The 25,097-nt window shown below is 36.7% G+C and overlaps 1 protein-coding gene across 2 annotated transcripts; it reads right to left on the bottom strand.

Annotated features, from left to right (window-relative positions):
* Positions 1-1,264: 1,264 nt before the first annotated feature.
* On the bottom strand, positions 1,265-20,298 carry MS3_00008333 (uncharacterized protein). Of its 2 annotated transcripts, XM_051216694.1 has the most exons (9): positions 19,908-20,298; positions 18,913-19,016; positions 18,096-18,877; positions 17,981-18,058; positions 17,097-17,350; positions 15,336-15,428; positions 12,027-12,200; positions 7,468-7,643; positions 1,265-6,164 (listed from the first exon to the last, which is right to left on the bottom strand). In XM_051216694.1, the coding sequence occupies exons 6-8, from the start codon at positions 15,423-15,425 to the stop codon at positions 7,473-7,475; spliced, it is 435 nt and encodes a 144-aa protein (XP_051065289.1). In that variant the 5' UTR covers positions 15,426-15,428; positions 17,097-17,350; positions 17,981-18,058; positions 18,096-18,877; positions 18,913-19,016; positions 19,908-20,298; the 3' UTR covers positions 1,265-6,164; positions 7,468-7,472. The 2 variants fall into 2 exon arrangements, with proteins under 2 accessions (XP_051065289.1, XP_051065290.1); XM_051216695.1 differs by lacking the exon at positions 1,265-6,164 and having other exon boundaries at positions 7,338-7,643; positions 18,096-18,162; positions 18,918-19,016; positions 19,908-20,284.
* Between the last annotated feature and the right edge of the window lie 4,799 nt (positions 20,299-25,097).

The following is a 25,097-nucleotide window of genomic DNA, read 5'->3' as shown; positions in this document are numbered from 1 at the left end:
GATCCATCCAGATTTTCTAAGAAGTGAGTTCACTCATTCAAACAGTATAAATCACATTTAATCTGTTTTTGTTTAACACGAGGTAACCAAACGTTTCTTTTCTTTCCCAAGGATATGATCCGTTTTTAAGATTTGGATGATGTCTCCACAAGGATGTGACGTTCAATATGAAATGACCTCATCTAAAATTATTGTACTCTGATATAAATAAATACGTTTATGCTATTTCGTTTTACAAATCTGTTCTATATACACTGAGATGTAAACTCAAGTTTTTTCATGTATGTTAGATCTATCACTTTGAACTTCATATCTTCCCGTCGATAACTCTTCCACCCAGGAGAACGATTTCATTAATCAAATAAAATAATCTCACTAATCTATTGACTGACTAAATACAACAAATCTAAACAGAACTTATCAACGTAACATCTATGTGAATGTCACATTCATCTTCAAATTTCCATAACACAATCGGTGAGTTTCCGTGTCTGGATAAGTGATGCCAACGAGTCAATTAAACTCGTTCTTGAACCCATCTATTACAACTTAGTTCATTTCGGGAATACCTTCCTAAACAGGATTGTAGATGTTCAATAACAGATTTTTAAAAATTAGATCGGTACTGCCTCCACTGCTTAATGGTCTCTCCATCCGACTGTCTTCAAAACTATTTGTCAACACTTTGATTTCTTCCTCATTCTCTACGTTGAATGGTGAGTGAGTGACTCCATCAAATGTTGGACGAATCAGATCGAAGGAAAGTAGAATGTGGAATGGTACTGATTTACACTTTAACAGGAATATGAACATTAATTCCTACGGAACCACTACCACCGATCTCGTACTAGTAATCAGTGATTTGTGCAGTGACAACTTATCTACCACTCAACTTTTCACGTTACTCATAAGCTACGCGACATAACATATTGGTTGAATACGTGTAACATATGATGCAAGCATTCCCTCAGGACAAACCATATCATGCAGATCGATTAGAAAGTCATGAGATTGAAAGCAGTTCGATTGAGCTTGACTATTGCACTCTACATTGTTAAGCTAAACATTATTGCAGTGTAATCTGTACAGTCCAATTCCTGAGTTTCACTCAGGTTGGTATTTTACATGCGATGCATTGTGTTCTGGAGCACAGTAGTGTGCAACAAGCCTTATAAATAAATAAATAAATAAATAAATAAATAAATAAATATATATATATATATCGGTCCGTTACAGTATGCCGTCTTGCGCGAACGCCTACGCTCTAGACGATGGACCCGGCATCCACCGTTGTTAATGTCCAGGGTGGAAGATCGTGGATGTGTGTTGCTGAGGAGTTCGATGCTGAGACGAAATGGTCATGATTTCAATGAGACTTAGATGTCATGGTGGTTGAAGGAAATCAACTTGCAGGTCATTAATTCTCTAATCAATAAGGTTCTGGCTGTTTTGTCCAGTATTTTTCATCTTATCAAAGGAAAGTGAGATATTTTACTGAATTTCATGCTGTAGATTGTCACTAACTGAATAAACGACGGTGACGGAATGTTTAGTGATTTTTCGGGACACTAATAAGAACACTGTTTCAATGACTACAGAAAGTATTAAAATTCTTTTGCAATCTGTTCACTAACATGTAGTTAGGAAATTTCTCCACTCATATTCATATTCAGGCGGTATGCTTTAGACACTCAGTGAACCGAGTAGACGGGAGAAACTTATATTTTCTCCGCAGGTAAGATTCCTATTATTCACCCATTTTTAAAACACTCACATTCATATGACAATATACAGAACATTTCTGACCACAAACAACGTCAATTAAAAATTACATTGTGCTCATAACTGTACCATAAGTGAAGGATAACTGAGAAATAGCTACGTAATTAACTAACAAGAACTTAAGCAAGGTAAAAATGTAATAACTTGGGGCTTTGTACCCTATTAATATATAACGTAATGATACCACCAATTAGAAAACAGTGAATTATCAACCGGACCAATGACGCATAATCCCTTTCGAACAGTCTAGAGTCGTTATCGGTCCCGCTTCCTGTCTAGCCCTGCCTACATGTTGAGTCCAGAACACCAATCTCAGCGTCGGAGATATGAATCATGTATTTCAAACATATTGGGTTTATATACAAGCCAAACAGACCATATCACACCACAAAATAGGAAATAACATTTGTACAGGATCTAGCCAAAAGTATATATATATATATATATATATGGTATTTGTCTATAAATTGATCCCAAAAGTCAGCATTCAATATTCTCGTCGGTATATATCAAAAAACAGAATTGTGTATTTGTCAAACGAAAGCTTACATGTAAGTGAATATACTGAAACAATAAGGCAACCGTTGTGGAATTATTATATTGTGGGATGTATTTGCACAGTAATTGATTGCATTGTGTTCTCTCACACTTTAAGCAATATCACTCAATATAATAACTCCATTATGTTAGAAGGTAAAATAATTTGATGCAACGTTGAAACACTGCGTCGTAACAATAGGTTTGTAGTAATCTATAATTAACACATTGAGTTTTTTATTGCCTACCTGCTGTAATTTAACCCATTATGTTAAAGTATCTGTGGGTCTGATTAAACGCATATCTACACCTCAACCTTTATCTATCCTCCCATTGGTTGTTTACACAGACAGCCAATAACTTACCTACAATTGATTAACACAAATAGAAATTTCGATTTTGACTCACACAATCACTCCCCCATGTACTTGCCTCACTCGTAATTATGAATTTTATGATTAACAGTACACTACCCCAACAACTGGTGTTCTGACTTTTGGATATTCTGAAGTAAATTCATAGCACTGCTAGGGGAGAATCGGCCTGCTAAAGTTCTGCTAACCGGACATCATATGTTGGAGTCAAATTGTTAGCGGGACATAGACTAGATTAAAGCATGCTCAATGCATGATTGCTTTGGTGCGCGCTGATTGGCTAATTCTTATCCAATCAGCACTAGTCGATAGTTGGAGAATACTCTGGAATCTTCTCATGTAAAAACTATAAATATACTGACGTTTTCTCTATTGTGCTTCTGGCTTGCATCTTACTTCCATCTAACCTTGTTATTTGGAATATAATCTCTTTCCTGTTCAACCGTGTTCTGATTTGGGGTCTTGTCGAGTGAATCGGTGTCCTAGAATACTAAGCAATAGGAATAGCTGGGTCTGACAGTAAGAAGAAAGAGATTATAACACAAATGGAAAGGAGACAACCTCTACAAGTCTGTGGTATGCAGCGTTGTAGTTACACTGTCAATGACTTCGACATCAGTAGGACAATCTACACGTGGGAATTCACTTGAACCTTTACAAGATATGCTGCATTTATTTCGTTTGTGAGGCTCACCAATTCTCGGAAGCATATTCGACTACATTTTATTGGTCTCAGGTTAGTGGTACGACTTTTCCTGTTGTATAACGAACTTTGATTACAATATAATGTTGGAAGTCGAATACGAGATGTTTAGGAGGTAGATTTCACACACAGTGATTCAGTAGAACAATTGTATAGAGTATTGAGTTTGTATGAAATGAGAATCATATATGGTGTATGCTGTGAAGTGATTAATTGATTGATGTAAATATCAATCGTACTGTATGTTTGAATTCTCAGTCAAAAGCAATTTGAGTTTATATAGTCCAAGAATAATATGGTCCATGGGTGAAAGTTCACAATTAATAGGATTGTGATTGACGCATTTAACATTCATAAGATAATTTAGCCATAAATCAGTTCAAAAAAGGATAAGCTTTTGTAGATATGAAGCCGCTACAGAAGTGAGCAAATGAAAGGCATAAATGGTTCAACGCATCAAAAATAGTACTGCTTGCATTCAACATCAATGACTCATTAACATCATAGATGCATCACAAAGCACCCGTATGACTTGACAATCAAGAAATATGATCGGTACACTCGATTATCCATTGAAAATGACTTTGTCGACAGATATATATAAGTAACTACTCGACAAATGAGGTATTGCTTTCTAATGACCGTTTTTATCTAACAGACGATTTCAATACATACACTCTTATAGTAAATAATTCACAACCTGATCGTTTCAACTGGTGGTCTGGTGACACAAACATGACCACGAATCTCAAGCAAACCTCCTGAAAACTAACATCAACAGTATCGCACTTATCAAGCATCGACAACAGTAGGGACCAATGTTGTAGAGGTGTCATAGGGAAACTTATGATTACTACTCATGTTCTGCTTGACGATGATCTGGTGATTAATTTTTGGACTACAATGGAGCACTTACTATTTATCATCACATACATATGATATATCAGTCGAGAACATATCAAACATCAAATGCCACCGTTAATTGTAGTTTAGGAGTCTTACCGATTGTAACAACATACAATTATCTCATCTCTCAAACATCTGAGTACTAACCGACTGCTAACTTCATATGTTCAAATAATGGTCTGCTTTCTCCGGTGCTTTCAATTAGCTTGCTAATACAGATGTAACAGGAGGCCGACACTTGTGATTAGGATTCTGTCGACGATACATAATAACTAATTATTGTAGCGTAAAATTCACACTAAAGCAAATACAACTACTAGCATCATTCACCAGTTAGTGCTATTTCAGTGTGACTTACTAAATCATTTTTATGTTAAATTATTAGTGACTATGCTAATTCATTTTACTCTTAAATAGAATTCATGTCATTTTTACATACGTTAATAATAAATCGACAATTCTAATTCACTATTTACTGATCCTCTGACATTTCCTCATTTTCATTTATTCTCCAACTGGTTAATATCCGGTAAAAATGTTATTAATGGCTTGATGACTAACTTCAGCACGCTATATTGCCTCCACTCAGTATGAAACATTATTTTCCAGCAGATTTACAGCAACTACAAATTTCAGTACTGTATTTTCATTCTCGTGATAAATTTTGCAAGAATTAGACCAATTTATTTCACCGCTTCATTAAAGATGTCGTAAAGTCACTGAGTGCAACCTCATATGAAAGTTCACGAAGTTAGGCAGAATGTACATGCCTTTATAACATTCTACAATAATAAATTCATTTTCAAGAAGTTCATTATAACAGTAATCTACCATATTCAAAACACAACGGTCTACCAGTTTTTGTTCTCATATATTGTTGACACCATTATTGTAAGAACTACTAGTACAAATGCGAATTCCGTAACTAGAAAAAACAAGAGCATTTCAGATTACCTAGACAGTTTTCATGGATAGTTTCAGGATACAATCGATCATCAACTGTCTAGTCTGAATAAAGTGTGACATCCTAGACACACCGTAGCTAGAAAATCGTAGTTAGTAGCCATCAAATCCGCTAAAATGTTACGGATAGTACCTTCCAAGTCATGCAGCATCAAAAGGTTTGGAATCTGGATGTATAGAATGCATTATCCACAAAATAGCAGACGATTTTTGAAGTAGCAGACGAGTCCAGGAAATTTCATAGAGCAATGAAAAGCACAACTCTAAATCTGAGGAGTGCAAAAATAACTAGACAGACATTCAAAAGTCATTAATAGCTGCTTCCCTAGTTCGTATAATAATTAAGGAATGGATTTCCGATATAACGGACGAATTCAGATAGATTTCCCTCTGCGGTATTCTATGCTAAGACGGTAATAAGACTGGGCTGGATAACCGAGTTTATACTACTTCAGGATAAAATACTCGAACGATCCTCCATACACATGTAGATCACATTATATCAGATACAAGATTCATGATCACGAAGAGAAAACTGGAGTACAAATTATACAATACTTTGTGCCTTACAATTACAAGCAGTCACTCTCAGTGGGTCTGGAGTAGAAATCAATAAAAATTAAAGGGAATCACACATTTAATAGTCAGTAAGTTGTGTGTCTCTTTGTCCAAACTCAGTGACCAACCACACTTTCACTACCACATATCAATCTCATAAATAACTCGTAAACAGAGCAAACTAATGAATCTTGAAGAGACGGGATACAGAAGATAGTCGAAGTGCAACAAAAGGTTCTGATGAAGAAACGATACTTGTAAACCATTGAAGAACGAAAACGTGTATTTTCTTCTGAACTTCTTGAAGTTTAACTGTATTGAGAAAATAGCCAATGAATCTTCTGAAAGAAAAGTAACTCTTTGTCAAAACTTTAAGAAATCAATATCGAATTCATTTATTAATGGTAAAAAACATTTTCATTTATGTAGATGGCCGATCCAAAAGAATCAATCCCAAGTATAGCATATGCTCTAGAAGGAGTTGTAAATGAAAAAAAAGCCTAAATCGAATCAAGCAAATTTTCTACTTGAATCCTAATTTCGTCATGCAATTGGTAAATTTTGTACTTGATCCTAAGAATAAAGTTGGACTTTATACAGGGACTTTTGAAATTTTTTTACCTCTATTTGCCATTTAGGAATTGATCACAATGGTGTAGGTGTATACACTCTCTGTCCCGACGTGCGATGTTCAGTGGTATAGGAGTAGGTTGAAAGAAAGCCAGGGGAGGCCAGACCAAAACATGGCACAAATCCATGAAGTCACTGACAAGTGGACTGAGTCAGATTGGTAGGTGTAGACTAACTGGTTGGGGACCGCGAGATGATAGCAACTGATGGTTAGAGACCCTGAATGACATGGCTCAAAATCGCTTGCAATGGCGCAGGTGCATCCACTCTCTGTGTTCTCCCAAATTCTAATCTCCTGATTCCTCCTTGTCTCTTTTTTTCTCTTTCCAAATTTATTTCACTGGATTATACTCCTTGAATAACATCTCAAAACCCTAATCTTTCCGACCACTGCCTACACTCTTTCTACTTCTACCACTGTGCGATTCGAATAGACAACTGCACCTCTGTGCTAATGTGGTATGGCAACTCGAACTGATGTACGTACGTACAAAGTTCTACTTTGTCACTGGCTGACTGGATATCCTTATACACAATCTTTATTTTATACATCACTCCCACTGAAGTGACTACTATGAATTCGGTGTACATCTTGTTTTTGCTAATGAGGTGTGGCAACTTGGACCGATGTATATACGTGTCTGGTCCTACATTGTAGCTGATTGACTGACTTATGCGAACCATTGATATGATACAGTACATGATATGTTATTCATAAATTAATTATTTTGCCTTTAATTCCATTACCATATAATACTTATGCACTACAATTTACATAGTCATTATGATTCTTTCTTTTTTACCATTTAGTAGTATTAACCATTATAACACATTTCTACTGTTTTAACAAATGAATACATGTAAGAATGATTATGAAAATAAAACTTCACATTGAAAAAGATAAAACATGATTATGGCAACATGTAGCCAACAAAAAACGCCAAAAGTACAATTTATAGAACTATTTACAAAATTCAATTTAATTAGAAACAATCAAACAAACAAACAATCTACCAATTTTAAAGTAACTGAGATGGACATGATTGAGAATGATAAGCATGAATCAATTCAAATAAATCTTCTTCTGTACATGTAGATTTACGAATGAATTGTTGACGTATAATTAAAGCTAAAAGTGTATTTAATTCTAATAGTATTGCATCATTATATACCCATTCACTTGATCCAACCTTTCAATGAAATAAAAAAAGTATTCATGAATTACTGGGGAGAGGGGTTAACTCACATTAAGAGAACATTCAATAAGAATTATCGAAATTTGTTAAAATTGAGTAAACACAATCTTTAGACTAAACAATCTATCAACACACTTTGAAACATGAAGTTTAAGTTAAATTTTCATATATACTTATCAGTAATTGATATGGAAAACAACTAATTGAGATCTTATTGAAGTCAACTGATTGATTAAAACATATCACTAAACAACGAATCATATTGTGCAATGACTTGATCGATAACTAAAATACTGATTACTAGGATTTCGATAAACAGTTTTAAGCTCAACACACTCCCGGAAATAAATAGACTTCGAGTAGTGTAGATCATTAGAAAAGCCTGGAGAATCACGGGTGATGAGGTACATACTATCTAGTAAACTTTAGTTCCTAGTTGTTACCTCCCTGTTATGAGAATGATATAGTAGAGCAACCAGACATATAATAAAATTACAGGTTACCACTTCCAAAATTTTATATGAACTGTCAAGCTCACTAACTGCATTCGAGAAATATCAAGGCAATAGCCAATCTTGAACGTTTTCAAATGAATGATACTGCAAAACAATTAACGGCAGCTTTCAGCATCATCGACACAACACGCACAGGACGACAAATTGCATACTGCCTTAATCACGTTGCAAGGTAACTCTGACTGTAGCTGTTCTAGAGTTACTGCCGGTCCCAAGCCCGGGTAAAGGAGGAGAATTGCAACACTACGGATCATCGTCGAACAATCTGTTGAGTGGAACTCGTCACTATACATCACCTCCATTGATTATGAAAAAGCATTTGACAGTGTAGATAGGAGGACGTTATGGAAACTTCTTTTCCTTCAGGTGTCGAGGTCTTCATAACCCAGTCGACCACCAGAAGAAAGAGGAAGGGAGAGAATAAACAACCTTGTCTGACTCCGGTCCTTACTTGGAATGCATCTGTCAGCTGTCCTTCATGCACGACCTTGCACTGTAGTCCATCATATGAGTTCCGGATAATATTGACAATCTTCTCAGGAACTCCATAGTGTCGAAGAAGTTTCCATAACGTCCTCCTATCTACACTGTCAAATGCTTTTTCATAATCAATGAAGTTGATGTATAGTGACGAGTTCCACTCAACAGATTGTTCGACAATGATCCGTAGTGTTGCAATTTGGTTTGTGCACGATCGATCCTTCCGGAATCCAGCTTGTTGATCTCGAAGTTGGGCGTCTACTGCATCCTTCATCCGGTTCAGCAACACTCTGTTGAAGACCTTCCCTGGTATTGACAGTAGTGTAATGCCTCTGTAGTTCTCACATTTGCTCAGATCTCCTTTCTTTGGAATCTTGACGAGGTGCCCTTCTTTCCTCCTCCCAAATCTTTTTGAATAGAAGGTAAAGCATGCTTGTAGTTACTTCGATGTCTGACTTCAGTGCTTCAGCTGGTATGTTGTCGGGTCCCGCTGCTTTCCCGTTCTTGATTTGTCTGACGGCCATTCTGATTTCTTCCATCGTTGGTGGGTTGACATCTATAGGAAGATCTGTGTGTGCTGCTTCGATGTTCGGTGGATTCACTGGAGCCGGCCTATTCAGGAGTTCCTCGAAGTATTCTACCCATCTGTTCCGCTGTTGTTGAATTTCAGTGATTGGCTTACCTTCTTTGTCTTTGACCGGTCTCTCTGGTTTACTGTATTTCCCTGCTAGTTTCTTCGTTGTATCGTAAAGTTGTTTCATATTTCCTTCTCTAACAGCTTTTTCCGCCGTCGTTGCTAGTTCTTCCACGTATTTCTTCTTGTCGGCTCTAATGCTCCTCTTCATTTGCTTGTTTGCTTCTGTGTATTCAGCTTGTGCTTGGACTTTCTCTGCTCGTGTTCGGCTGTTGTTAATTGCTGCCTTCTTGTTCCTCCTTTCTTTGATCTTGTTCAGAGTTTCAATAGAGATCCACTCCTTATGGTGGTGTTTCTTTAGACCCAGAACCTCTTGACACGTTGAAGTTAATGCTTCTTTGATGCCTTTCCAGTTGTCCTCCATAGTAGTTTCTTCTTACTTCAGTAGATCTTGTAAGGCTTGGAACCAGTTGTTGAGAGCTATCTTGAATTCATTGAGTTTGTCAGTATCTCGAAGGAAGGCTGTATTGAACCTTTGTAGTGCTATTTGTCCAATTGTCCAGTTTTTTTAGCTTCAGATTTGAATTGGCCACAACTAGGTGGTGATCTGAAGCTATGTCAGCTCCTCTCCTGCTTCGTACATCTTCCATTGTCCTTCGGAACTTTTTATTGATGCAAATATGATCTACCTGGTTCTCTGTAGTGTTGTGGTCCGGTGAGATCCATGTAGCTTTGTGTATACGTTTGTGTGGAAATATTGTGCCTCCTATGACCAATTTGTTGAGTGCACACAAATTTTCAAATCTTTCCCCATTTTCGTTTCTCTCTCCCAGTCCATGTCGTCCCATGATATCTTCATATCCGGTGTTGTCTATTCTGACCTTGGCGTTTAAACCTCCCATCAGAACGGTGAGATTCTTTCTTGGGCACTTCTCTATGATTGATTGCAGTCTATCGTAGAATTGATCTTTAATGTCGTCGTTACTATCATTGGTGGGTGCATAACATTGGATAATATTCATTGTGATCCCCCCCCCTTCTTTGTTTTGAATGATGCTTTGATGATTCTGGATCCGTGAGATTCCCATCCTACAAGTGCATTTCGTGCTACTTTGGACAGCATTAGAGCGACTCCCTGAGTGTGTGGGGCATTTTCCTCTTCGTAGCCGGAGTATAGCAGCATCTCTCCTGTATTTAGCTTTTGTTGTCCAGCTTGGATCCAATGGGTTTCGCTGATTCCCAGTAATGCCAAGTTGTATCTCCTCACTTCCGTTGCTATTTGACTGGTCTTCCCGGTCTCCCACATTGTTCGGACGTTACATGTACCTATAAAAATTGTTGCTCTGGTTGTTAGAAGGGGCATCGACCTCGTGGCTTTTGAAGGAACTCGGCTTTCACCATGAGGCGTCATATTTCTTCTAAATGAAGACCTTCTAACTCCCAAGGCAGAGTTTAAATGGTTTGAATTATTTTTTCTGGTTAGCGCTTTTTAGCGAGTTAGTTTTCTACGGGATGGGGTCACTAACTCCATGCCCGATTCTCCTCCTTTACCCGGGCTTGGGACCGGCAGTAACTCTAAAATACTAGCTTCGATAATTATCAGACTTGCTTCAGGACTGGTCTGCGTCAACACCTGAACTAAGGATAGGGAGTGAAGTAGTTGAACGCGTTGACAACTTCACTTATCTTGGAAGTCTGGTCAGCCCTAATGGGTTGGTGTCTGACGAAATCTCAGCACGGATTCGGAAAGCTCCCTTGGCTTTTGCCAACTTACGTCACCTATGGCGAAGGCGAGATATCCGTCTATCAATAAAAGGACGAGTATACTGCGCGGCAGTCCGTTCTGTTTTACTTTACGGCAGCGAAACATGGCCATTAAGAGTAGAAGACACTCGTAAGCTATTAGTATTTGACCACAGATGCCTTAGAAATATTGCTGGCGTCTGCTGGGATCACCGGGTAAGTAATAGTGAGGTTAGACGCAGGGTATTAGGTAATGATGGTTAATCAGTTGATGAGGTTATGAATCTCCATCGACTGAGATGGTTGGGCCACGTGTTACGTATGCCTGAACGCCGATTACCACGACGGGCAGTGCTGACTAGTGTTGGGGATGGTTGGAAGAAAGTTAGGGGCGGCCAAACCAAAACGTGGCATCAGTGCTTGAAGACACTAACTTCTAGTCTGAGCCATGTTGGTAGATGTAGACTAGTTGGTCGGGGTCCGCGTGACAATCGTAACCAATGGTTGGAGACTCTTGGTGACATGGCTCAGAATCGATCACAATGGCGTCGGTGTATACACTCTTTGTCTTCCCTTAAACTAAGAGATTAAAATCACTTCATATCTTTCTTTTTACGAACCAATTCTTTCTTCTTGTACTATATTTCTATATGCAATCTTTCTCTTATATATTACCACCTTTGACCTAACCACTGCTATGAATCCGGTGTTCATCTTGTTGTGCTGATGCGGTATGGCAACCTGGACCGATGCACATATGTGCCTGGTCCTACGTTGTAGCTGACTGACTGACTAAAACAGCTACTGGCGGAGTTGATAGTGATAATATTATCAGCTTATTTGTGTATCCAAATAAAAAGTTAAGTCACATTAACAGTATATCGACATTGTGAGATTATGATAACCGGACGGTTCGGATATTAAAATAGTAAATTTCCTACCCATTATTGTTTATTAACGGTTAATATAAACTTAAAAAAGTGAACTATCATTGATATTACTCACTTTATCCAATAATACTTCAGGTAAATGTTTAACAATATCAAATGCTAATTGTTGTAGTTTTTTAAAAACATTAAATCTAGCGGGGAACCATCTTTCATTTAAATAACAATTAACTTTGTTCTCAGATACGAATAGTGTTAAAAATCGTAATCGGAAGTTGTGTACTTCATCAGTCTTAAAAACAATAAAAAAGAAATTCATCATGATAATGATATGAAAGAGAATAAGTAATCACTTAAATGTGACTAATTCGAATTTAATTATTGTAAATTATTGAGACACTGATTATAATAGTAATAATAACGAAATGAAATAAAAATATGATTCAAAGTGATTAAAAGTATTTTTGATTGAGATCATGAACCGATTGATGTTAGACCACTATTGAAAACCTGGAAGCACTAGACGGCCGTTTCGTCCTATTGTGGGACTCCTCAGCAGTGCGCATCCACGATCCCGCTAGTGGGACTCGAACCCAGGGCCTTCGGTCTCGCGCGCGAACGCTTAACCTAGTAGCATCCAATGGTGATAGTGTCTAACATCAACCAATCCACGAAATTGCGTGACCATCTTCCATTGTACTGAGGTAGATACCTGTTTCTACCCGACATGGATTAGCTCCACTAATCACGGCTTCTCACTAGAACTCCGAGAATTCCCTCACGAAGCTAGTCACTAGTGAGCACATGTTAATTACTAGTATAGGGGTTGTGGAGATTACTAAGTTTTTGATTGAGATCATGAACCGATTGATGTTAAAATACACAGTAATTAATAATTATTGTGGAATGGTGAATTGATTTCGCATTTATAATCGATGAAATTCGACAAATACATAAAACCTGATTGTTGGATAATGTATTCTTAATGCATGAATTGGTTGACTATGTGACTATGATTTCTTTAGGATTCATTGAGGTTTATCAGTCAAATTTAACCATGAAACATTGAAGGTATGTGTGAATGTAAAGAAGATAAAGCCGATACATAATTCAATAACTTGAATTAATTTGAATACAAGACTTAGAAAAATCGTTAATAAGATTTTAGATAAAAGTTTACATAAGAACTAGCAAAGAAATAAATTCCTTGTGTGAACTTTCTTGTTTTAGTGTACAAATTCTATAGATGAATTAAAATGCTCCAGGATACAAGCATAAATGTTTTATCATAATATTTGGACAATGAAGCTAAGCAAAATACATATATTATCATCCTTTTGTTGGCTTTGATTTTAAGTATGGATTCATAACAAACTCAAAATAGTTTTAATACTTAAATGTATCGAAAATATCCATAAGTCTTCCTACTACCACCTCCGAATGCCCTGGTACGGCCGACAGTGGGGAGAATCAGTTCTCCCTCTCAAAATACTCTCACACGGCCACATGTATATAGCCTCTGCCAGGGAAGTCCTACTCATTGCCTTATCGCACCACGGGTGTTCTTCAAGAAATTGGGAGGACAAAAAGCAAATGTAAACCGCCTTAACCAGGTTGGTGGACACAAAGAGTCCACCTACGGGAGTTGGAAAACCCTAATTACAAACCAATGGTGCACATGGGCTGGCTCCAGGATCCTGAAGGAACAAATGGCATATGAACCAATTGTTGGTCACCGGCTACCATAGAACTGCATCTCCTTACGATGCTCCATCGCCTTGTGGATCAGACCTTTAAGTCGAAGGTTCCAGGTGTGGCTCCCTAAGAAAACCACCTTCTTCGGTCTGGGCACCCGGGCAGTATCACAGCCCTCACATAAATCAAGTGAGGCGCATATGTATCTGGTGCCCCCTTGTACCAATATCTATGTGTTCAAATAAATAATAAATAAACTCCCTACTACCGAATTGTAATTGTAACTGTCCAGTAGCACCGGACTTAAGGTTATCAATAGTTAGACTGTCTTTTCATCTAGTCAATATCTTTTTAGAAACTATGTTAACAGTTTTGTGTATCTGAATATAAAAATTATTATACGTTATAATGAATTCATTTTTCTATTTTCTAATATTTATCCTTATTTTACTTAAATTTACAACCAGAATAAATTGCATGAGCTTGTTGGAATAAATAACTATCTTTAACAATGAAGTTGGCGTGACCGCAGTGTCCAAGGAACAACTGCCTGAGGTCGGTCACTCATGATCTTTATGTGAGTAATTTCTGTGTTAGCTTCGAACTTCTTGAGACCTTACCTTCGGAGACGGATATCCGTGGGACAAGGCGAGGTGTGCATTTTTAGGGTCTGCCTTTTCTAAACCCAGCCCTCCTTGTAGGAAGGCAGTATCGCTGTTATGTTGGTTGTCTGAGGGAGACACCTTACTGCCGTCACACCTCTGTGCAGTCAGCAGACTCAATGGTAGTACCGACTTATCTTAGACGAAAAACATTTTAGCTTCGGTTGAAATAGAGAATTTACAGTTTATAATTCTCGATTATAGATTTATTAGAAATAGGTTAGATAACCGCTATCAAACTAGTATGTCTTACATCAAATAAGAGTCTACAGTAGCCCGATGATGTTTTAAAATTTACTACGAGATTGACTAAGTCCTATCCATTTTAAAGAAATATCATTCAGCTAAAATCGTAGAACTAGCTTTATTAATAAGCAACATAAAAATCTCACCCTACCTTCTGAATTTGAGTAAACTTCCCTGGAAGACATTTTTATTTTCATTTTCAACTAAACGAGTGTGTTTTCAGGACATTAAACTATAACCACTTATTTCGACACGTTCAGGATGAGCTAGTTTTGATATCTGGCTACCCGAATCCAGTTGAATGAAACACAATTTCCACCTGAAATCAGTGACTGAAAGTTAAATATTTCAGCTGTTAAGCTTTGTCAACTCGGGACGGCTATATCTTATATCTGAACATTTGAGTAGCTCGCTAGAACTATAGATGACGCAATTTCTTAAATGTGTAAGGAGCTTTAGTTAACCTCCAGAATAGTAGTATTAGAAGTAAAACATCCCAGGGAACACTACTCACTGACGTCAAACTAACTAACTAAGCAGATAACAAGAAACATTGAAAATTACGAAGAGTATTTACCAGATGTTGGCACAGTTTTTTTTTGATATTGTAAACTAATTTTATCACAAATGTAACGAGAAAGTTATCCAAAACAAAGCTAATGACTATAATAGCTTAGCCCGTATCAAAGGAACAGAAAAGTAAAAACTATTAGGCAACTGTATACGTTAGTCACCAAGAACATTTTCCTCTTTCAACTAGAAAATATAATCCAATGACAAACTGAACAGATTCATAGAATATTGACATAAAATAGCTAACTTACTAGATCTGATTGAGAATAATGTTGATTCAATTTGGAAAAACACAGAGTATAATTACTTGTTGGTGCAGATGATTCCAAGTATAGATGCATAATCTAAATTACAGAATGATAAAATAATTTTTTTGTGTGTATGAGGGATGGTGGTGATTAATTAATCAACCTAAGAGGATAACGCTCTAGAGGAACAGAAATTCTGTACCAAACTGATTTGTTTTTGCAAACTTACAGAAACAAGAGGTAGTTTAAATTTTACTTGAACTCAAATATTGTTTCATTGACTACACAGAAAATCCAGACTACAAAACCGTAATATAACGGTTGGATAGTTGTAAGAGTATTCAAAGATTAAGTAGAAAAGAAAAACGTAACAGACAGATAACAATAAACTTTGTCCTGTGTATCTCATAGGTTTAACTGTTAAAATGTTCTGAATATAATAACGAAAAACCACATAGTTCTAAACTAGTCTCAACTACTTTAAAACATTAAGATAAGTAGTTTTAATTAGATAATAATGATTTACTCGATGTCGGTTTGTTCTACTAGCTCGAAAATGATTTAATTTGTGATATACTTGAACGAATTGAGCTGATATTATGAACGTCGAAAGCTAGATAGTAAACCGTCAATTAGATGAATAACTTACTAGATAATGATAAACGAGAGATGAACTAAAGAATTTATAACAGACAAGTATTGTGGTTAATTACCGTTACGATACAAATGAAGACATGAGAAACAAAAGTAAATGAATGATACTATAGCACCTCACTTACACTTCAATTTGTATGCGCTTAATTTTGTTAAACCCTTCAATTAACCTAGTTAACAGTATTATTAGATTGGCAACGACGTATTTATATTCTCACATTATTATTACCATGCTTGTATGAGCAAGCATACTTGATTACGTGTTCAGTCAGTCGGTCAGCTACATCGTAGCACAAGGCACATATATGAACCGGTTCAATTTGCCATACCTCATTAGCACGACAAAATGAACACTGGATTCATAGTAGTAATTACTTCAATGGTAGTAATATATAAAAGAAAGATTGTGTATAAGGATATAGTACAGGAAGAAAGAATTAGTTCGTAGAAAGAAAGATATGGAGCGATTTTAATCTCACGGTTTAAAGGAAGGCAAAGAATGTATACACCTACGCCATTGTGATCGATTCTGAGCCATGTCACCAAGAGTCTCCAACCATCGGTTACGATAGTCACGCGGACCCCAACCATGTAGTCTGCATCTACCAACATGGCTCAGACTAGAAGTTAGTGTCTTCAAGCACTGATGCCACGTTTTGGTTTGACCACCCCTAATTCGCTTCCAACCATCTCTAACACCCGTTAGCATTGCACGACGTGGTAATCGGTGTTCAGGCATACGTAACACGTGGCCCAACCATCTCAGTCGATAAAGATTAACAACCTCATCAACTGATTAACCATCATTACCTAATACCCTGCGTCTAACCTCACTATTACTTACCCGGTGATCCCAGCAGACGCCAGCAATATTTCTAAGGCATCTGTGGTCAAATACTAATAGCTTACGAGTGTCTTCTACTCTTAATGGCCATGTTTCGCTGCCGTAAAGTAAAACAGAACGGACTGCCGCGCAGTATACTCGTCCTTTTATTGATAGACGGATATCTCGCCTTCGCCAAAGGTGACGGCAATGCTAAGAAGACGGGTTAATAATAATAATAGTATCATGTTCAAGTGCAACAATATAATACATAAGTGAGAACTTACAATACGTCTAGCCTCCTTTAAATAAGTGTTAAGGCATGGTTTATACGGCGATGAATCATTTAGTGTGGAAAATAAATTATTTCCCACTGTAATTAAAGTCTCTAATTGATCTTGATAATTAGTAGATAAATTGCAATTGTTAGAATCAGTCTCAATCAAATCTTCATTTAAAGTTTTGGAAAATAACACCGTTGCACAACACCATACACAAAAAGGTGGTGGTTTAAGACATAATTGACCGTAAAGCTGAATAACTAAAAAAATAAAACACAAGAGGGAAGATAAATATTCAAATGAGTATGCTAAGTTGTGTAGAAACAATTTTAAGAAAATTTCTATTTGTCAACTGTGGTAATTTTAAATTATCGATGACAATTATTTAACTGATCACTTCGATTTAATTGGCCTGGGACAAGTATTTTTATTGGAAGTTTGTTTTAATTTTCATTATAACAGGAACGAAACAAATTCTGATCAAACGAGCATTTGAATTACTTGACCAAGTAGATTATCGTTAACGAGTATGAAGCCCATATCAAGTGGACAAACTTCAAAAGACAGAAATATTAACCAATGAGTTAAGCATCCCTGTCTGAAATAAACCTCTAATTCACAGACGAAATATTTAGTAAAAATATTATATAAGCTGATCATCAAAAAGAGATAAAGCAACGCTGCATCTAAGGTCAGTAAATATCTAATGATGATAAAGTTTTATTTATTACGTAAGTATTCAGAGACAACCCAACTGACCCCACTGTTCACCACTTTGTAATACCGTCCTAACCAATAAATGTCTCATAGACTTTAATTTGACCCAAACTTCAATAAACAAAACTTATGAATAAAAATGGTAATACTGATAATGTAAACTTCATGATTACCTTCTTTTAAAATTGCTGTATACCCCTTCCGAAGAACAAATATTAGGATGCTATTAAGCAAAAATCTATCCCGACTTTCTGATCAATAGATTGTTAGATGCTAGAACGAACTTACCACACAGGTGTCGGTCTGTAAATGTGCTACTTGGCTCTTCACCTGCATCAAGATCGACTGTGGCACTCTAAGATGTATGAAAAAAACTGGTAAATAAAAATAAGATTTTTAATTTTTAAATAGTGATATCCAATACCTGACAGAAATATATTTAAACAGACGGGTAAGTGATACAAAATTAAGCAGAATCAAACAGATACTCAATAATTTTAGGGTTTCATCCCTAGGTTCAAGTATCCTTGGTTGTTCCATAATCCAATCCCAACCCAAATAACACAACAAGCTGAGGGATGTGATGACTAACCACGAATTGATAAAGCCCATACTAATTCACTTTAAGTGGTTATACTTAATGTTGACTAAGATACTCCTTTTTCGGTTTATGTTGCATATGACAAGTAAATCCAAGTCGTGTGTGCTTCGATACAGCATTAAAATATACTATACATTTAACAACTTTCCTAAAGTCTACTTCCTTCGGTCTTACAGATCTTGAGGGTGTTTAACCAGCCTGTGATATTAATTCATTATCGTATCACTGTAATCCAAATATAATAGAAAATCACTTCAAACAGACAGTTATTCTGCAAAAGGCATTCAAATCCATAACAAAGATATATTTGGAAGCATTTGAGGAATGCAGTGAAAAATATTGGAATTGTGTTATGTACATAGCAGGATGTTAAAAAAATATTTTGTTTATTTTAATCCTCGACTTTCAGCTTGCCCAGCGAGAAATGCAACCAATCAATAAGGCAAAAGTACTCATGGGCTAAAAAGCTCTGAAGTAAATAAAAGGTAATTAATCTATTCTTACCTTACCCGTCTTTTAAAGCAACTTGAAGATGTTTTGAGTACCATAAGAGCCACGACTCCAAGACAAATTTATTAAGGAATACAATTTGACGACCAACATAATGCCTACCAGTAGACAGAAAAACATAGATTTCAAAAATATATATCATTAAAACATCTAAGTAGTGGAAATTCTGTGAAATTATTGAACATCCTTAACTATGAATGTAAAAATATCCCAATACATTGAATAGATCTACTGCTTACTAGGAAAGCGTTGTATACAAGCGCATCGTCTTAACTATCTAAGGCAGTACAAGTAGCCGAAGGAATATATTTGACTCATAAATGGTAATATATAAAACTGTAGAATAGGAAAAGCACTTTAATTACGACAAATATGAGCTCACATTGAAATAACCAACAGACTAGTCAATATTTAATCACGGATCACTTTGCTGAATTTCCCTTCAGGTGTATTCATAACACCAGACCCTAAATGCTATGGTACGACCGAAGGTGAGAAGAGTTGGACACCTGCTACCATGGAACTTCATCTCCTGACGTTGCTCCACCACCTTGTGGATTAGACCTCCAGGTCAAAGGATCGGAGAGTGGCCTTCCAAGAAAAATACTTACTTATTTTGGAGGCGAGACTATAATTTATGGACGAACCAGTCAGATAGAAGATAACAAGTTTTGGCATTATAGCTGATGTCAGTTCGTGATGAAAATCCTAAGTCTAATTTTTAACCCTAACCATTAACTGTAAATGACAATTCTGGATGCTTTATAACCCTCATTTAGTCCTAATTAGTAGTTGTCCACTCTCAAGGTCACTTCAGTTTCGCACAAAGGTCGTCCGTAAATTGTAGTCTCGCCTAAAGAACACCTTGAGTGTTTGTCGTTCTAAGGCATTTTGATTAAACGATACACTGCCCCTAATTTATAAATGTGAATTCATATTTAGACGAATATACGCCAGAATGTGTGACAAAAATCTTTGTAGTAACTTACTAGATTATAAACAAGATATATATATCTTGTTTATATATTGACAGGTTTTTAGATTAGAATTTAAATGTCATTCCACTTGAGGATTAGTGTTTTTTAAGTCGTGATGCATTTTCCAGGTACAAAGTACTCAAAGTCAAATTTCTTATGCAAAATCAGAATAAACAGTTGCAAACGTGATTACAAATGTGCACAGTAAATTAAGTATCCACTAATAGAATGAGCGTTCCCAAGGGTATTCATTGCAATGATTGTAACAAGTTGACCATGCTTAAGCCACAAATTCTGGCTTTTTGCTGCGTGATCTTGATCAAATTTTGGGGAAAAACCCAGGCCTAAGCACTTCGGGCAAAAACAAGCACATGCCGCCAAAAAACAATGTAACGCACATTCGGTGCAGTTCACAATTTTGCACGGGTTTCTTCAAATTTATTTGAAAGATATGAAACCTGAGGTTCTTGGAATGCATGGCATGCATTGACACGAATACTAATCATAACGTTGTTTTAATATATCTTCAGGAGGAAGTGTCGCCTCAATCCGCTTTTACCAAATAGCTATTCAATTGAGTTTTAATTCTAGCTACTGCTAATTGATATTTCGATTCCGAAGCCGATTTCATTTTCGTATTTATCTTAAGTGAGTTAAAAAAAATCAGGGAGTTGAAGTGGTTTTTCATAAGTGCCTGTCAGTAAAAGAGGAGCCAAGAAACTTGTGATAAGTATGAGGATTGGAGGCGATATAACTGCGAAAAACGCTGACCCGATACTTCAAAGATTATTTTGACTTTCTCTCGAAACTTACTAAGTTCAGACAAAGCGCCATCGCAAGCTGTGGCAATGTACTGCCCGAACGATCTGAAAACTGCCGTTAACTTATACATAAGGCTGTAAAACAATCTCTTCCGTCCTGATGAATATTGACTACCAAAATATTGTAGTGGTGATGTTTCCTAACCATATGGCTTTTGAAGTTGAACGTATAGTTACCAAGGAGATTTACATCCTACATATACCACTTGGGGAATGTCAACAATGATGAGTGCGGGAAAATCACAATCAATGACAATGACATGGGCATGTCTATTCTGTGTGGCATATATACATTCACACTAAATATACTATTCCATCTTCAGCCTAAATGTGTTGCTCAGAAGTTCTAGGCAATGTATTGATAATTGTCACGATACGAGGGGTCAGGGTCAACAGTTATGTGACTCCCACGTAAGTTCTTATAGATCACATAATCAAATTGCGTTTTTGAAATGGAGTGCACCATGGATAAGATAAGGAACATAATGTGTTTTGTTTCATATTGTTTCTATACACCCAAGCTCTTACAAGACGTTACCGGTTAACTCTTGATATCATGCTCGATAGTGTTATTAGTGAAGACATTTTACTTCGTCCATAAACCTAATGAATATTTAAGGAGTCAAAACAGCGGTATGTATGAGCTTACTAAAACTTCTCTTATTTTGATTGTCACATGTACATTCTCATAATGTGACTACCTGATCTATAAGACCTTAGTAATTTTTACAGTAATGTTTCCAGTTTGCAGATTTGCTCGATTGCTTATACCGAAGAGTCACACAGATTATTGTGTCACTAATTATCAGTCAGTTTGTCAGACGAATTGTCAACAGTTTCACCAATTTTATCAATCGCAATGTATGATTGTCAAGTCATAACAATGCTTCATGACGATATATAGAAATCATTGTGAATAACTATTCATAATATTGATACGGAGTTAGCCAGTGGAGAATCAGCATTGTTGTTTTACGTAATTATTAAATATCAATAGTTTGTAGCATTAATGGATCCGAGCAGCCCGATTATATCACGAATCACGGTCGGGAAATATTCATTCCCAGTAAAAAGAAGGAGGTTTGTGCATGGGAACAGCAATTCTGCCACGTAGAAAAATATTTTGTTAAATCACGCCAACCAGATCAAATAAATATTTGTTCGGTTGTGTTCATTTTGATAGTAGACTCCAGAATGTTTATTTTGAACGCTTGCTTGGCTAACAACCAAGTGGCAATCTAGTCATTATATCAGTGAAGTATGATGACATCCTAGTGCAGTAACTTTATTATCGTAACTGTGTTAAGCGTCTTTACAGTTGCTTAATACGATGGCTTGATTCATAAACCCATATGCGTATAGTGATAACGATTATGATGTATTTGGTGAAAACTATTAAAGGTTGTTCAAATAATCGTCAAATTCAAATGGCATGGAGTGGACATGATGCGACGCGTGTACAAGCCAGGTTAACATGTATATTGATGAGTAAAGTAACAGTGAGAAGAAGAAACTTGTCAGAAAAAGTTCAAGTGTTGAAACATGCCTCATGAAACCACAGTTAGGTAGGTGAAATGTATGACATAGAATTAAGCCAACCGAAGCTACTAGAATATTAATAATAATAATAATAATAACAATTATTATTTATTCTCAAATAACAGTCTGTTACATGAGGCATCACAGTTTATAGGCAAGATCAAATTGTTACAAAAGATACAATTTTCACTTTAGTAAATTACTCAGCTGAGTTGATGTTTTATAAGAAATGAATGTAGATGGTCTTAGGGAGTATCACAGTTGGCGCGCTTTGTGAAATTTGTAGAATCCAAAATTCGGTTTGGACTGCTGGACTGCCTCTCAGACACGCTCTCCAAAGTGCATGATCCCGCGCTTGTTGAGGTTAAATGGTAATTGCCATTTTCCACTCCAGATACTTGGGTTTTTAAGGTTATTTTGAATCAGGGATGCACTTTCAATTAAATTCTCTGGCTTATAGCTGCATACTGTTTTGAGGTCATCAGCGTTTAAGTATAGATTCCCAAATTTTATGATGCTACATATATCGTTTATATACATAAGAAACAAGGGTGGACACAATACGCTTACCTGGATGACTCCAAAAATTATTGATTTAGGTGATGAGAGACAGTCATTGTAATTTATCATATGTTTACGTTCTGTTAAGAACGAAGCAAACCATCAGTACAGTGGGTTGTTTAGTGCGAAAAACTTTAGTTTGGCGAAAAACCTTTTGTGTGGGACATTATCTAACGCTTTCTTAAAGTATAAGAATAGGATTGATACAAGGAGTCCGTTGTCTCATTTCGGAGTTATATCATTCAGGTAGTCTACTAGGCATGTATCGCATGATCGGAACCTAAGAAATCCATGCTGGGAGATCGAGATGAGATTATCAGTAAGATGTTGGACTACTACTTTTTCCATCACTCAAGTTATGTTTATTGGCAGGTAATTGTCAATATTTGCTTCAGGTCCTGCTTTAATTTTGGGAATGACATGTGTAGTTTTCCAGGCAGCAGGGTAACACACTCAAAACGGATCTTACACCGGCACCCAAAATCCCTCCATACCACAGAAGCTACCTTGATGCCTACGGTTATGGTTCATCATATAACATATTACGCTATAGGAACGAGCAGGACTTACAACAGTACGTCTTCTAGACCTATCTACATTAATCACAACAAAGACTTGTCCGAAGCTTCAAGAAGACCTATTTTACTCGATCATTAAAGTCTGTTCTCTGATGATCAACAATAACAGTCAAGGTATAGACCTAATCATTCTTTCCCAAACTCCACCCCTGTTGCTGGATGAGGGTGGGTTTGTGGAATTATGGTCTACTATGATATTAGTACTGCTCTAATAATAGACCTAATCCTAAAATTGTAGATTTGTCATGATATAACTGCCTAATCTATAAGATCTTACGTGGAAGTCACACCATCGACTACACCAACTCACTGTATCGTATTAATTGCCAATACATGATGTAGAACAAGGTTAGGCTAGAGAAAGAACAATATATTTAATATGAATAGAAGATATAAGGTAACCTTCAGCAGAGACCACACCTGCATGGCCGAGCCATGCCACTCGATCAACTTCAGTCCATTTAATTCTTTGTTCCCGCCTTTTCCATCGTTAGGTATTTCTCCGCGTTAAATATTGAATATCTATTTTCCGAGTAGTGTTGTGTTCAGCTTTGAAGATTGTGTGGTTGTGATCCAATGCCACTACAGGTTAAAATGTCATTAAACCTGCCTAGCTGACAGTTCATTATTTATCTTCTGCTGGTTCAACTGTTGCACAAACCTGTTTAGTCCAGAGACTGCACCCACGAAGCTTGACCCACTGTAAATCTCTGGAGGTTTTCTTCTTCTTCCTCCAATAAAACGTAATAAGGCCATTAAAAACGAATCAGTAATCAAACTATACATCAGTCCAATATGTACTGCCCGTGTTCGCAAACAAGTAAATACATATCTATATCTTTTTTCCAATGAATTTCCTATGCGTCCTCGTCCTTTATGATAATGTCTAATTATCACTTCCATCACTAGGTCTCGACTGGGTAAAATTATTGGATGTCTAAAAGCATTTGTGAAATGTGCGTATCTTAGTCGACCTCCAACGCAGAGTAACCCATCAAGCATTATCAGTGATAAACCCTTCAGATCATCATGACTAACTACTTTACTGCTGTTTTTAAATTCACTAAATAATTCTCCATACACTTCTCACTGAACCATCAATAAAATCTTACGCTCGACGATATCAAGCTCATTGACCTTTAAACATCCTAGAGGAACCTATCCTTCACGACTCGGTAAACGAAGCACCACCAGGAATTCTATGAACCTTTTAAACCAGGTTACAGCTCTGACTAATAGCAACCACTCGGAATAATAATGGAGGATAGGTGACATGTTGTACTTTATACTACTCAAGTTAACCACAGCAGATTTTCTAAACTCAATAGTCAGGCGTAAGTTCCGGACAGTCAGTAATTGTTATACAAAAATCGGTTTGCAGTAATGTAGGACATTTAACCCAAGATTCAAGATCCCACATTTTTTATATACCTCTCGAGGTTCAATCAGCTGGATTCTGTGACGACCTTACATAACTCCATTGTTCAACCTTCATATACTGGTGTACAATAGCAAAGCGGCTGGCTATATAGGTGCTATGTCGGTTTCCGGTATTCTTAACGTAGTATAACACCATCATGGAATCTGTACGGAAGTTCACATCGCAGAAGAATTAGGCAGACCCCTCCGTAAGACGTCACTTGGCCTTACACTTAACACCGATGGCGCCATCTCGAGCTGCGGTATAGTGATTTGTTTGATAG

The sequence above is a fragment of the Schistosoma haematobium genome, chromosome 6, assembly GCF_000699445.3.
Source record: "Schistosoma haematobium chromosome 6, whole genome shotgun sequence".
In the NCBI taxonomy this organism is placed as follows: Eukaryota; Metazoa; Platyhelminthes; class Trematoda; order Strigeidida; family Schistosomatidae; genus Schistosoma; species Schistosoma haematobium.
This window is presented reverse-complemented; position numbering and strand designations above follow the sequence as displayed.